Source organism: Micromesistius poutassou (assembly GCF_964030765.1).
Source record: "Micromesistius poutassou genome assembly, chromosome: 20".
In the NCBI taxonomy this organism is placed as follows: Eukaryota; Metazoa; Chordata; class Actinopteri; order Gadiformes; family Gadidae; genus Micromesistius; species Micromesistius poutassou.
The window spans coordinates 2,295,905-2,308,404 of record NC_140290.1 but is presented as its reverse complement, the minus strand read 5'-3'; the positions used below and the strand labels follow the sequence as shown (position 1 = coordinate 2,308,404).

At 52.0% G+C, this 12,500-nt stretch overlaps 1 protein-coding gene across 1 annotated transcript in view; it reads left to right on the top strand.

The window, feature by feature from the left end:
• Nucleotides 1-12,497, top strand: part of pex1 (peroxisomal biogenesis factor 1) — a gene marked incomplete at its 3' end in the record, with an annotated part of 30,194 nt that extends 17,697 nt beyond the window's left edge. Inside the window, 8 exon segments of the mRNA XM_084484787.1 lie at nt 1,902-2,036; nt 2,803-2,867; nt 3,219-3,361; nt 4,501-4,604; nt 6,254-6,436; nt 9,718-10,050; nt 10,873-11,106; nt 12,387-12,497. Coding sequence (XP_084340913.1) covers nt 1,902-2,036; nt 2,803-2,867; nt 3,219-3,361; nt 4,501-4,604; nt 6,254-6,436; nt 9,718-10,050; nt 10,873-11,106; nt 12,387-12,497 — 1,308 coding nt within the window.
• Between the last annotated feature and the right edge of the window lie 3 nt (nt 12,498-12,500).

The window sequence follows — 12,500 nt, the reverse complement described above, 5'->3', positions numbered from 1 at the left end:
CTTCATCTTGTTTTGTTTGTGTACACAGCCTGCGCATGCGCGCAACGTAGTTTTCGGCGGGTCCCGGCGTATGACATACGTCACGACCAAACGCTATTGCGATTGGTTATGGCAGATCCAGAGTGGCACTGGGCAGATCCAATAGTTTTAAACTTCAACAGACACCCGCCTCCAAGTGAGTGAACGTTTGCCAATTACAGCAGTTCCAGACCTTCTGTACAAATGAAATGAAGTACGATGGTCTGGTAGCACCAGGCTACGCGGCTACATCTTCTGAATCGAAATCCCCGCGGGTGGCGATCGAGGAGGTGACGTCGCCCAGCGTCTAAACGAGACTAAACAACGTCAGAACATTTCGTCTTGTTTTGGTCAACGTAAATGAAGACACATTTTAGCATCGTTTTTATTTTGTAAACCACATTAAGTCTGTATTTAAATTATCGTTATCGTCACATGACCAGCATTTTCGTTGCGTCTCGTCTCGTTTTCCTCACGTGATTAAAAAGCCAAAGTCAAAAAAAAAGTCAAAGTAGCTTTAATGTCAATTTCTTCACGTGTCAAACATACAAAGGAATCGAGAGGACGTTTACTCTCCCACGGTGAAACAGATAGTGTGCACAGGCACAACAGATAAGACAAGACATATCCTAACACTAAGTAAAACATTCAATTCAATTCCACATATATAGGACATTTACAAATGCTAAAAGATAGCCAATAAAATAAAATATAAAATAAAATATGCAGTGTAGGAATCTACTATGTATGACTATGTATAAAGGTTCGTTGACGACGATATTTAGTTATCATTTTCGTTGACGAAAGCAACACTAGTGGGCAGCAGCTCTGGTCCAGGCACCCGTCCTCCAAGACTCCCAACAAGGTGACCCCTGGAGGAGGGTTTGGACCGAGAGCAGAGGGGAGAGAACAACCTGCTCATATTCACTGTTGTGTTCTCCCTGCGCTCATATCCACCAAAATGAAATGGAGAGAGAGGGCTGGGCTTAGCTCAGGAGGTGGAGCGGGTTGACTTGTAACCGGAAGGTTGCTGGTTCGATCCCCGGCTCCTCCTCCTCCTGGCTGTGTGGAGGTGTCCCTGAGCGAGACGCCCTCACCCTGACTGCTCCTGACCAGCTGTGTGAAACGTTGTAAGTCGCTTTGGATAAAAGCGTCTGCTAAATGCCCAAATAAACCAGAATTTTGTCAATTGTAAAACACGTTCTGGTGTCTACCGCTATGTAGGGCTGGGCGATTAATCGAATAATGATTTCGATTTTAGCGTGAAACAGTCACCAAACTAATATAATCGAGTTGAAACGATTTATTTATTGATTTTTATTTATTTAAAAAATAATAATAATCTTTCTTTACAGAAATTTCAGAACAGCTGGATTCATATCTGGACATTATTTTCTATTTGACCATTTTGTGTATTTTTCTAAGGGGAAATTTCAAAGTTCTCATTTACAAAGTGTTTTTTTTTTCGGAGAGAAATTATGAATAAAATTTATTCATAATGAAATCGCGATTATTCACACGATTATTTTTGAGTTTGAAAACATGATGCATTTAATGCATCATGTTTTCAAACTCAAAAATAATCGTGTGAATAATCACGATTTCGTTATGAATCGCGATTATTCACACGATTATTTTTATAAAAAATAATCGTGTGAATAATCTAATAAGTGAATAATTTATAAAAATAATCACACGATTATTTTTATAAAAAATAATCGTGTGAATAATCGTGATTTCAATATTGACCAAAAATAATCGTGATGATTGATTTTTTTTTCCCATAATCGAGCAGCGCTCCTGCTATGTCCGGGTTACCCGTCTGCCTGGTGGAGACTAACCAGGGTCCCTCCCGGGTCTCCTCTGTTACCCCCCCCCCCCAGTACCCGGTCCTGTTCTCCAGACTCCCCATCCGTCACCGCTCCGGGGTCCTGCTGTACGGGGCCCCCGGCACGGGCAAGACCCTGCTGGCGGGGGCCGCCGCCCGGGACAGCGGCATGAACTTCATCAGCATCAAGGTACCCCCCCCCCCCCCCCCCCCCGCCCTCCCGCCCCCGCCCGCCTGGAGAGGGCCCCTGGAGGCCCCTGGAGGAACCTTCCCCCCCAGGTTCCTCCAGGGGCCCCAGGGGCCTGTGGGGGGGGGCAGGGTTAGAAAACCTGAGGCCAGCATAATGCGGGACAATCCCGCACACATTTCACTTTGTTGTCTGAAAGAAATTCTGCTGAAAGTCTGATTTAAAAACGCGACGGTGTGAATTCGGGGGTCTGTTGACTTCACTTGACGAACCATCTTCCGATTTCGGTGGTGCATCTGTACCTTTGTACTATCTTTGATCTGGCGACAAACGCACAGGAAGGAATTTAATGAAGAGAATCCCTTAAATTAGTGTTAGGGCCCAAATGTAAGACTAATTAAGCTCTTAAGGGGGGAATTCCACCCCATTCTGAAAGAGGAAATTGAAGCCCTGGTTCTCTAAAAGAATGTTGCACAGTGGCTTGAATTTAAATGTTAATATGCTTGCGTGTAAATATGTCTGTTTTCTAAATGGAAAGATACATTTCTAAGTCTAATATTTCTCCTATTTGGACGGAGAAACATGCAACTCATTTATAATCAATTATTTTCGTGGTTGGGCTTAAAGTTTAAAGCTGATCTCCAGAGAGGAGCGTCTCCCTGGAGGAGGTTTGAGTCTGTTGGGCCGAGCTGGTTGTAAACAGAGGACACTGACACACGGCTTTGGTTTCATCCCTCTCTCTACTACTCTACTCTACTACTACTACTAGGGCCCAGAGCTGCTCAGCAAGTACATTGGCGCCAGCGAGCAGGGGGTCCGTGAGGTGTTCCAGCGGTGAGTCAGCCCCCCCCCCCCACCCCCCTCCGTCCTTACAGAGGCCCCTCCACTGCCACCTCTTGATTATAAATGACTCCTAATAATATTTAGAATAACAATGATGAATTCGGTGTGTGAACGGGTGAATGTCAGTCAACACTGTGAAGCGCTTTGGATAAAAGCGCTTTATATAAATGAGGACCATATATTTATAGGAATGGACAAAGCGCTTCACAAAGAACCTAGCTCAAACCGACGAAACAGAACACAGGACAGAAGACGAACGTGCGAACGGGAAGAGTCCCACTGAAACAACACGCAGCAGGTGTTGACCCGGGTGTGTTCCCCCTCCCTCCGTCCGTCCTGCAGGGCCCAGGCCGCCGCGCCCTGCATCCTCTTCTTCGACGAGTTCGACTCCCTGGCCCCCCGGCGCGGCCACGACAGCACGGGGGTGACGGACCGCGTGGTCAACCAGCTCCTCACGCAGCTGGACGGGGTGGAGGGCCTGCAGGGTGGGCGCCCGCCGTCACACCACCGTCACACCCCCCCCCCCCCCCACCACACCCATAACATACACCTTCTACACAGTGTGGTCCTGGTGCAGGGTGGGGCCCACCGTCACACCACCGTCACACCCCCCCCCCCCCACCACACCCATAACATACACCTTCTACACAGTGTTGTTGTGCAAGTTCACACTTCCCATGAACTAAGTTCAAAGTTCAGTTCATGCAAAAGAAAATGAATAAATTCACGTTCATAGTTTCACACCGGTTCAGTTTTGAACTAGTTCATGTTCAGTTCATTAACAGTTTTTTTTAGAAACCAAAGAAAAACTGTGGGAGTGAGTATTCTGTGCTTATCTTTTAAAATGAATCCTCTCCATTACCTGCTGCCCATCACTACAATCTCAGATTGTTGTGGATATTATTTGTACACCTGTTTCATTAATCACAACTAAGGCAGTAACTCTATCTAATAAACACGTCATCTGGACCCAAGCGTCAATTCAGAACGTCACAATATCTGAACTAGTTCAAGTTCAAGTTCTTTAGTAAAAAATATGTTACGTTCAGTTCAAAGTTCATAGAGAACTTGTTCAATGAACTAGTTCTTTTGAACTAGTTCATGCACAACACTGCCTTCCTCACGGTGTGGTCCTGTTGCTGAAAGGATTCTATGATTTTTATGCTCATTTTGATAATAACTTTTATTATCAATATATATTATATAAATATTATATTTTTTTTTTTTGGGTCAAATGCTACCTATTTGCAATAACAAATACAGCTTATGGCTTCAGAAAGGCCAATAATAACGGTCTCGAGTGATAACTCGTGCGTCACGTTATGCGTACACACAATGAGCATTATTATTCATGAAGTGCTTTGTAAAGTTGTTTTCCACGTGCTTTTGGAACGGGCAGTGTTATGAAAGGTCATATAAAACAGGTTGCAGGCAGGGACAGGGGAAGGTGACTTTGGCCACTTAAGCCCAATCTGGCAGCTCATACACAACCCTGTGGACGCCTAAAGACCTGTCGCCTTTAGTTTACTGGACTTCACACCGCCACCCCCTCCAAGGACACGTCTTGAAAACCGTGTGTGTGTGTGTGTGTGTGTGTGTGTGTGTGTGCATGTGTTGTTATTAGGAGTATATGTGCTTGCGGCCAGCAGTCGTCCAGACATGATTGACCCTGCCCTGCTCAGACCCGGGCGTCTGGACAAGTCCCTGTACTGCCGCCCCCCTGACGTGGTGAGTCCAGCGCCCCCGCCTGCCTCAGCGGCCCTCAGTAGCCCTCAGTGGCCCTCGGTAGCCCTCAGTAGCCCTCAGTGGCCCTCGGTAGCCCTCGGTAGCCCTCAGCGGCCCCCTAAGTAGCCCTAAGTAGCCCTCAGCGGCCCTCGGTAGCCCTAAGTAGCCCTCGGCAGCCCTCAGTAGCCCTAAGTAGCCCTAAGTAGCCCTCAGTAGCCCTCAGTAGCCCTAAGTAGCCCTAAGTAGCCCTCGGCAGCCCTCAGTAGCCCTCAGTAGCCCTCAGTAGCCCTAAGTAGCCCTCAGCAGCCCTCAGTAGCCCTCAGTAGCCCTCGGTAGCCCTCAGCAGCCCTCAGTAGCCCTCGGTGGCCCTCAGTAGCCCTAAGTAGCCCTCGGTAGCCCTCGGTAGCCCTCAGTAGCCCTAAGTAGCCCTAAGTAGCCCTCAGTAGCCCTAAGTAGCCCTAAGTAGCCCTCAGTAGCCCTAAGTAGCCCTAAGTAGCCCTAAGTAGCCCTAAGTAGCCCTCAGTAGCCCTAAGTAGCCCTAAGTAGCCCTAAGTAGCCCTCAGTAGCCCTAAGTAGCCCTAAGTAGCCCTCGGTAGCCCTCGGTAGCCCTCGGTAGCCCTAAGTAGCCCTAAGTAGCCCTAAGTAGCCCTAAGTAGCCCTAAGTAGCCCTCAGTAGCCCTAAGTAGCCCTAAGTAGCCCTCGGTAGCCCTAAGTAGCCCTAAGTAGCCCTCGGTAGCCCTCGGTAGCCCTAAGTAGCCCTAAGTAGCCCTCGGTAGCCCTCGGTAGCCCTAAGTAGCCCTAAGTAGCCCTCGGTAGCCCTCGGTAGCCCTGCTGAAGAGCACCACCACACGGCCTTCATCTGCTCTTTAGTCACTGAGCCGAGCCGAAGCGACAGTGGCTCCAGATAGATCTAGTCTTTGTGGAGCCGGAGGGGCGAGGCGTCGTGTTCTGCCAGGCTGACCACCGACCGTAATGTTTACAACAACTGTGTGTTGAAATGCTATCCCTATAAAGATAGTTTGTCACGTAAGGTCTCATAGTGTCTACACGTAGATTTACCGCGTTGATGTTTTTCGGAATTCCTGAACAGTAATTGAACAGTGTTTCATCAACACATGTTGACTGTGAGCAGACATTCACCTCCTTTGAACAGTTTTCTTTCTTGGTTGGAAAGGTCCTAATTTATTGCTGATCCTCAATGTTGTTGTCTTTTTCATTAGTTAGTTAGTGAGTGATTTTCTGCCTTATTTCCTTATCTGCATGCATCTTCTATGTCATTAAGTATTTTTTTACTGAATCCGTTTTTTGCAATTAAGATTACCTTTTAAACCTTTATTAAGAAAGATTATATTTGAGCAAAACATTCATGTTTTTTTTTCAAGAAACAAAATTTAAAAAACAACATAAAAAAACAACAACATTCTTTAAAAACAATCCCAACTAAGATAAGATAAGATAATCCTTCATCAGTCCCACAGTGGGGAGATGTGCAGCGTTGCATCAGCAAAGAGCAGAGACCATAGTGCAAATAAATGAATAAAGACGACAGTAGTGCAAAATGCAATAAGACAGATACACAGATATTACACATAAGGGCTGTGTGTACAAAGTGTCCTGATTAAAGCTGTTGTTGTTGCTGCTGTGGCCCCCAGGAGGAGCGCGTGGAGATCCTGCGGGCCCTCAGCGGGGGCCTGGCACTGGCCCCTGACGTGGACCTGCGGCAGCTGGCCGAGGGCACCCATCTCTTCACCGGGGCCGACCTCAAGGCCCTGCTGTACAACGCCCAGCTGGAGGCCCTCCACGGCGGGGCCCCCCAGCCCCCCCCTGCACTGCAGGTCAGTACCCTCCACGCTGGGGGCCCCCCCGCGCTGCAGGTCAGTACCGCGCTGCAGGTCAGTACCCTCCACGCTGGGGGCCCCTCCGCGCTGCAGGTCAGTACCCTCCACGCTGGGGTCCCCCCCACTGCAGGTCAGTACCCTCCACGCTGGGGGCCCCCCCCGCGCTGCAGGTCAGTACCGCGCTGCAGGTCAGTACCCTCCACGCTGGGGGCCCCTCCGCGCTGCAGGTCAGTACCCTCCACACTGGGGGCCCCCCCGCCCTGCCGTCAGTACCCTCCACGCTGGGGGCCCCCCCGCTGCAGGTCAGTACCCTCCACGGCGGGGGCCCCCCCGCCCTGCCGTCAGTACCGTGCATGCTGATGGCGATGACGTCATCGTCAACGCCGTGTGACAGTGACGGGTGCGTGATGACGGATCACACCGGAGGAACGTATTCTGGGTCACAGCGACTGACGGAGGATTATTGTTTGTATTTTCCCGATCCATCTCAACTTCTTTATCTTGAAGCAACTGTAGGCAATTTAATTTTAAATGGCTTTTTTTTTTTTTGACATATTTGTATAGATATACCTAGATATAGATTATATAGATATACCTGCCAGTGTTTATTACCTCTTCGGTCAAACGCTCTTACCGAAAAAGTAAAAGGCCGGTATCAATAAGTCTGTCCAATCATTAATTCAGACTTAATGAAATGATCGGTGGGCTGACCTGTCTGTCTGTCTACCGACCTACCGACTGGCTACCACTCTGCCCGTGCACTCTCCCCGTGCACTCTCCCCGTGCACTCTGCCCGTGCACTCTGCCTGTGCACTCTGCCCGTGCACTCTGCCCGTGCACTCTCCCGTGCACTCTGCCCGTGCACTCTCCCCGTGCACTCTCCCCGTGCGCTCTCCCCGTGCACTCTGCCCGTGCACTCTGCCCGTGCACTCTGCCCGTGCACTCTGCCCATGCATTCTTCCCATGCACTCTGCCTCGCACTCTTCTCGTGCACTCTTCTTGTGCACTCTGCCCGTGCGCTCTCCCCGTGCGCTCTCCCCGTGCACTCTGCCCGTGCACTCTGCCCGTGCACTCTGCCCGTGCACTCTCCTGTGCACTCTCCCCGTGCACTCTCCTGTGCACTCTCCCCGTGCACTCTCCCTGTGCACTCTCCCCGTGCACTCTCCCGTGCACTCTCCCCGTGCACTCTCCCGTGCACTCTCCCCGTGCACTCTGCCCGTGCACTCTGCCTGTGCACTCTGCCCGTGCACTCTCCTGTGCACTCTCCCTGTGAATTCTGCCCGTGCACTCTCCCGTGCACTCCACTCTGCCCGTGCTCTCATTCCACATGACTGGAGGTTTCCTCGAGGCGAGGCAGGCCCGGTGCTCAGGCTAGGAGCTGGTCACGTGTTCAGAGGGGGAGGGAAGGGGGGGGGGGGGGGGGGGGGCGTTCGGTTGAAGCCTTTCAAAGGACTTCGCTCTGCCCTAGCTTTAACTCTGTGATCTCAACTTCACAGGATGGGTTGGATTTCATGCATGATTGCCCAAGTCACCTGTACCTCTGACCTGTAAAGGAAGCATACTTTGACCAAAGTCACCTGTACCTCTGACCTGTAAAGGCAGCACACTTTGACCAAAGTCACCTGTACCTCTGACCTGTAAAGGCAGCACACTTTGACCAAAGTCACCTGTACCTCTGACCTGTAAAGGCAGCACACTTTGACCTCAGTTGTAGAATCTGCAAGGCAACGTGTCCTCCACATTGGAGACATTTAAACGTTGGTCGATTGTTTAGAAAGTATACATGATAGAGACAAGTATAACCATTGTATATTATTGAACAAGGACACGTGAGGAAGGGTCTTGATTCTGATTCTGACTGATTTGACCAGTAGGCCCCTCGGAGTCAACAGTGCCAGCGGTGATGATGTCATCGCTCATGAGATCGCTCTGCTGCTGTCTCTGTGCGTCAGTGTGTCGTTTGGCGCGGCACCAAAGGACCGTGGTTAGGTTAGGGTCAAACCGGGTTCTGTCCCGTCCACTCTGAGGCCGACGCCAAAAATAGAAAATAAGTGACAACTTGAACTCGGTAAATCGCCTGCTGTGGGAACTTGACTTCAAGGTCACCACTGGTGCAGGGACGCGAGGGTGTGTGGGAGCTGATTGTCTGAGTTTGTTAGGGAGAGACGGTCTTGACGGACGTGTTGTTAATGACGACGGGCTCCAGTGCTACGATTTGTTGTCTGAAGCTTTGTGCGTGTAATCGTTTCTCTACACTCTTCACTGCTACGTCGTCCTTGGAGCGTTAATCTCCTCCTCCCTTGCTCCTCTTTAACACTGACGAGCGTTATAACTCAAACGCTGTTCCTCCAGTGGTGGATGGAGGATCAGTCAACGACAGTCAGTCCAAACAAATGATTCATGTTACACAGAACTTGTGAAGCACTAATCGCGTCACCTTGATTCAGAGCTCCTGGTCGACCCTTAAGCAGTTATCCAGCAGTAACAGGGTTGCTGTATCCAACTGAGCAGAACATTTCACCCAGCGGGACCTGTCGTGAGTGAACAGGCTTGGGGTTGCCTGAAGCGGTCCTCGTGGAGAGCAGTAACTTCGGATCCCGTCAGCTGTTGTGTCTGACGGGCGACGTACATCCTCATTAGCTTTGACATCTGTTTGAAGTTGAAGTTGTTTGTTGCCAAGAGGAAACCCCCTACAAAATACACGATATCGAAATCATGACCGGCGCACAGAAGACCTCACGACGGTCTGCGTTATCGGTTCATGATTACCCGGCTAAACATTACCCCAGAGGTCGACCTAGAGGACGATAGCCGAAGGTTCCCGGGAGTTGAACCTCCCTCCCCCCCCCCCCCCCCGCTGCCGCCTGCGTTACGACGCAGGCGTTACGTCGTAACGCTGGGGGGCTGTCGTAACGCTGGGGGGCTGTCGTAACGCTGGGGGGCTGTCGTAACGCTGGGGGGCTGTCGTAACCCTGGGGGGCTGTCGTAACGCTGGGGGGCTGTCGTAACGCTGGGGGGCTGTCGTAACGCTGGGGGGCTGTCGTAACGCTGGGGGGCTGTCGTAACCCTGGGGGGCTGTCGTAACGCTGGGGGGCTGTCGTAACACTGGGGGGCTGTCGTAACGCTGGGGGGCTGTCGTAACGCTGGGGGGCTGTCGTAACGCTGGGGGGCTGTCGTAACGCTGGGGGGCTGTCGTAACGCTGGGGGGCTGTCGTAACGCTGGGGGGCTGTCGTAACGCTGTAGTAACGCAGCGGGTCTCTCCTCCCCTCACCACCAGGAGGCGCCGGCCTGCGGCTCGGACAGCGACGGCAGCCTCTCCTCCTCCATGATCTTCCTGAACAACAACAACAGCAGCAGCAGCAGCAGCAGCAGCAGCAGCAGCAGCAGCGGCGGCGACGCGGCGTCGGAAGACGGCTCTGCGGGCGAGTCGGCGGCGGCGGCGGCGGCGGCGGCGGCGGCGCTGGCCCTGGACCAGTCCCTGGTGCTCCTGGAGCACAGCCAGCTGCCGGCGGCCGCCACCCGGCCCCAGAGGGGCGACAGCAGCGCCTGGAGGCTGTACTTCGGCAGCTCCTACGAGTCGGAGCTGGGCCACGCCTCTCCGTCGGCGCCGGTGAGACGCCGCCTTAGACCCTCTGAGCCAATCAGAAGCCAGAAGCCCCGTCTCACCAGAGATGGTGCTGTGGATTCCCCTCATTTGGTCTTGATGCTCCTCCGCCCCCCCCCCCCCCCCACCCTCCAGAACTCGTAATTATATTATAATTATATTATAATATAATAATAAAACGAGTAATTTATTAATTATATCAACTCAAAATCGCAAAATCGCGACTTGCAGCTCGGGTGTGTGACGTCACATCCGTCTCGTAAAAACGAGTGACCCCCGGGTTTTTCGTTCGATTTGGCACACGTTAACAAGACGAGTCGGAGCTCTGCTTTCTGAATCAAGAATCGGCATTGTTGTCATAGCAACATGGAGCGTCTCTACCCGATTTCAGCGGCACAAGCTACAAAATAGGCGGTATTTAACACATAATAAGACTGTAACGACATGCCTATAGGTAACAGTATACGGTGCTATGTGTACGACTTCTTCATTTGGTTACAAACAAAAACACAAGTGCTTAAAATAGTAGAAAACCACAATGTTTACTTACGTGTGATGCTCGGGGTAGCCATCTTTGTTACTGAACTCGGGGTCCTCTGAGTTCAGACGAGTTGACGAGTCGTTTTTCCGACCTCGGGGGCGTGCTATTTGCAACTTCCGGTTCGTAACTCGGAAATTCCGACTCGCTCGAGATCGAGTCGGGTGAACAAATAGAAGGCACCATTAGAACCTCTGAGCCAATCAGAAGCCAGAAGCCCCGTCTCACCAGAGATGGTGCTGTGGATTCCCCTCCTTTGGTCTTGATGCTCCTTCCCCCCCCCCCTCCAGAACTCCCTGGGGTGCGTGTCGGGCCCCGGGTCCACCACCCAGGACTCCAGTGTGGGGCCGCTGGCCCGGGAGTCGTCTGAGGCCGGCGGTGGCGGCGGCGGGGGCGGGGGCCCCCTCCCCCCGGTCTGCATGCCCACCCTGCGGGCCGGCTACCAGGAGCCACGCCCCGACGAGCTGCAGCGCCTCCTGCTGGACGTCAGCACGGTGAAGAGCAGCTACAGGACGGCCAACGTCGTGAGTGTGGGCGGGCGTAGAGGTAGAGGTGATGGGCGGGCCGTGGTGGAGACACGGCGGGGGGGGGGGAGGGGAGGAGTGGAGGGCGTGGCCATTGACCTGAGGCCACATAAAGGTCCCATGGCATGACAATTTCACTTTATGAGGTTTTCTAACATTAATATGAGTTCCCCTAGCCTGCCCGTGGTCCCCCAGTAGCTAAAGATTGCGTGAGGTGTAAAACGAGCAGTAGTTATCCTGCTCCGCCTTTGGAAAAAATGAAAGCTCAAACATGTCGATTTGGGATCTGGCCCCATATGTCGTCATATGGGGACCAGGTTACCTCCCCTTTCTCTGCTTGGCCCGCCCAGAGAATTTGGCCCGCCAATGAGACAATGAGCTAGGACCGTGTGAGCGCCACATGTGTGTGTGTGTGTGTGAATACACACACTGTAACGCATGTGTTCTTTGTTATTTGGATAACCGTTCTGCTGTTGGTGTTATGGCGCATAACACGCAACACAATAACGCAAGCTTGCATAAAGCTCCCATTTGGTGTAAAGACCAGACTGCGTCGGGTTCTGTGAGGTCTCTGGTATTTCCCCAACGAGAGTCGTAGTGGGGGTTATCTCGGCCATGGTTGAGAAGGAATTGGGAACCAGCGACATGGAGGAGAAAAGGATTGTTGCCCGGGATTGTCCACCAGAGCCCCGCTGCCCGTTGCCCGTTTCTCCTCCATTTCGCGGTTCAGTCTGTACTTAATATTGAAGTGGAAGAACCAGAGGCGTCTGAGAACCCGACGCAGTCGTTTGAGATTCACAATATCATCCGGAGGCGCAAACAGCTTTTGACCATGATAATATATATTATATTATATAGACATCTAAATATAATATGATATTATTTAGATCTAGAGCTCCAGGACTCCCGCCGGAGCACCCGGAGTGTTCAGTGTTCCACTGTAAACACTAGCGCGTGGTACCGTGGCCGCAAGCTGCTCAGGGCCACACCCCCACCCTCCACCACGACCCGCCTCTAAAAAACGGCACGTTTGTGGAGAGCTCATCGTGGGCGTGGCTCGTAGTGGCTGTAACTCTGCACCAAGGCTGGATCTCTTGAACGTCTTCAAGTACTGCATTAGGGGCCCACTGACGGCTATATTAAAGCATCCATGAAGTAGCATGCCATGGGGCCTTTAAGACCGTAACGCAAATAATGTGCAGATAAGAACAACCAGTTTGGAGAGCGATCACCCAAACAGTATTCCTGAATCCGTCGTGGTCTTCCCGCTTGCCGTGCAGGAGGAGTGCGTGGGCAGCCGCGCGGCGTCGGCGGCGTCCAGCCTGCTGCTGAGCCAGGCCCATCTCACCTCCGCCCTGGCCCAGACCAGACCCTCCCTGGGCGCCCAGGACTGG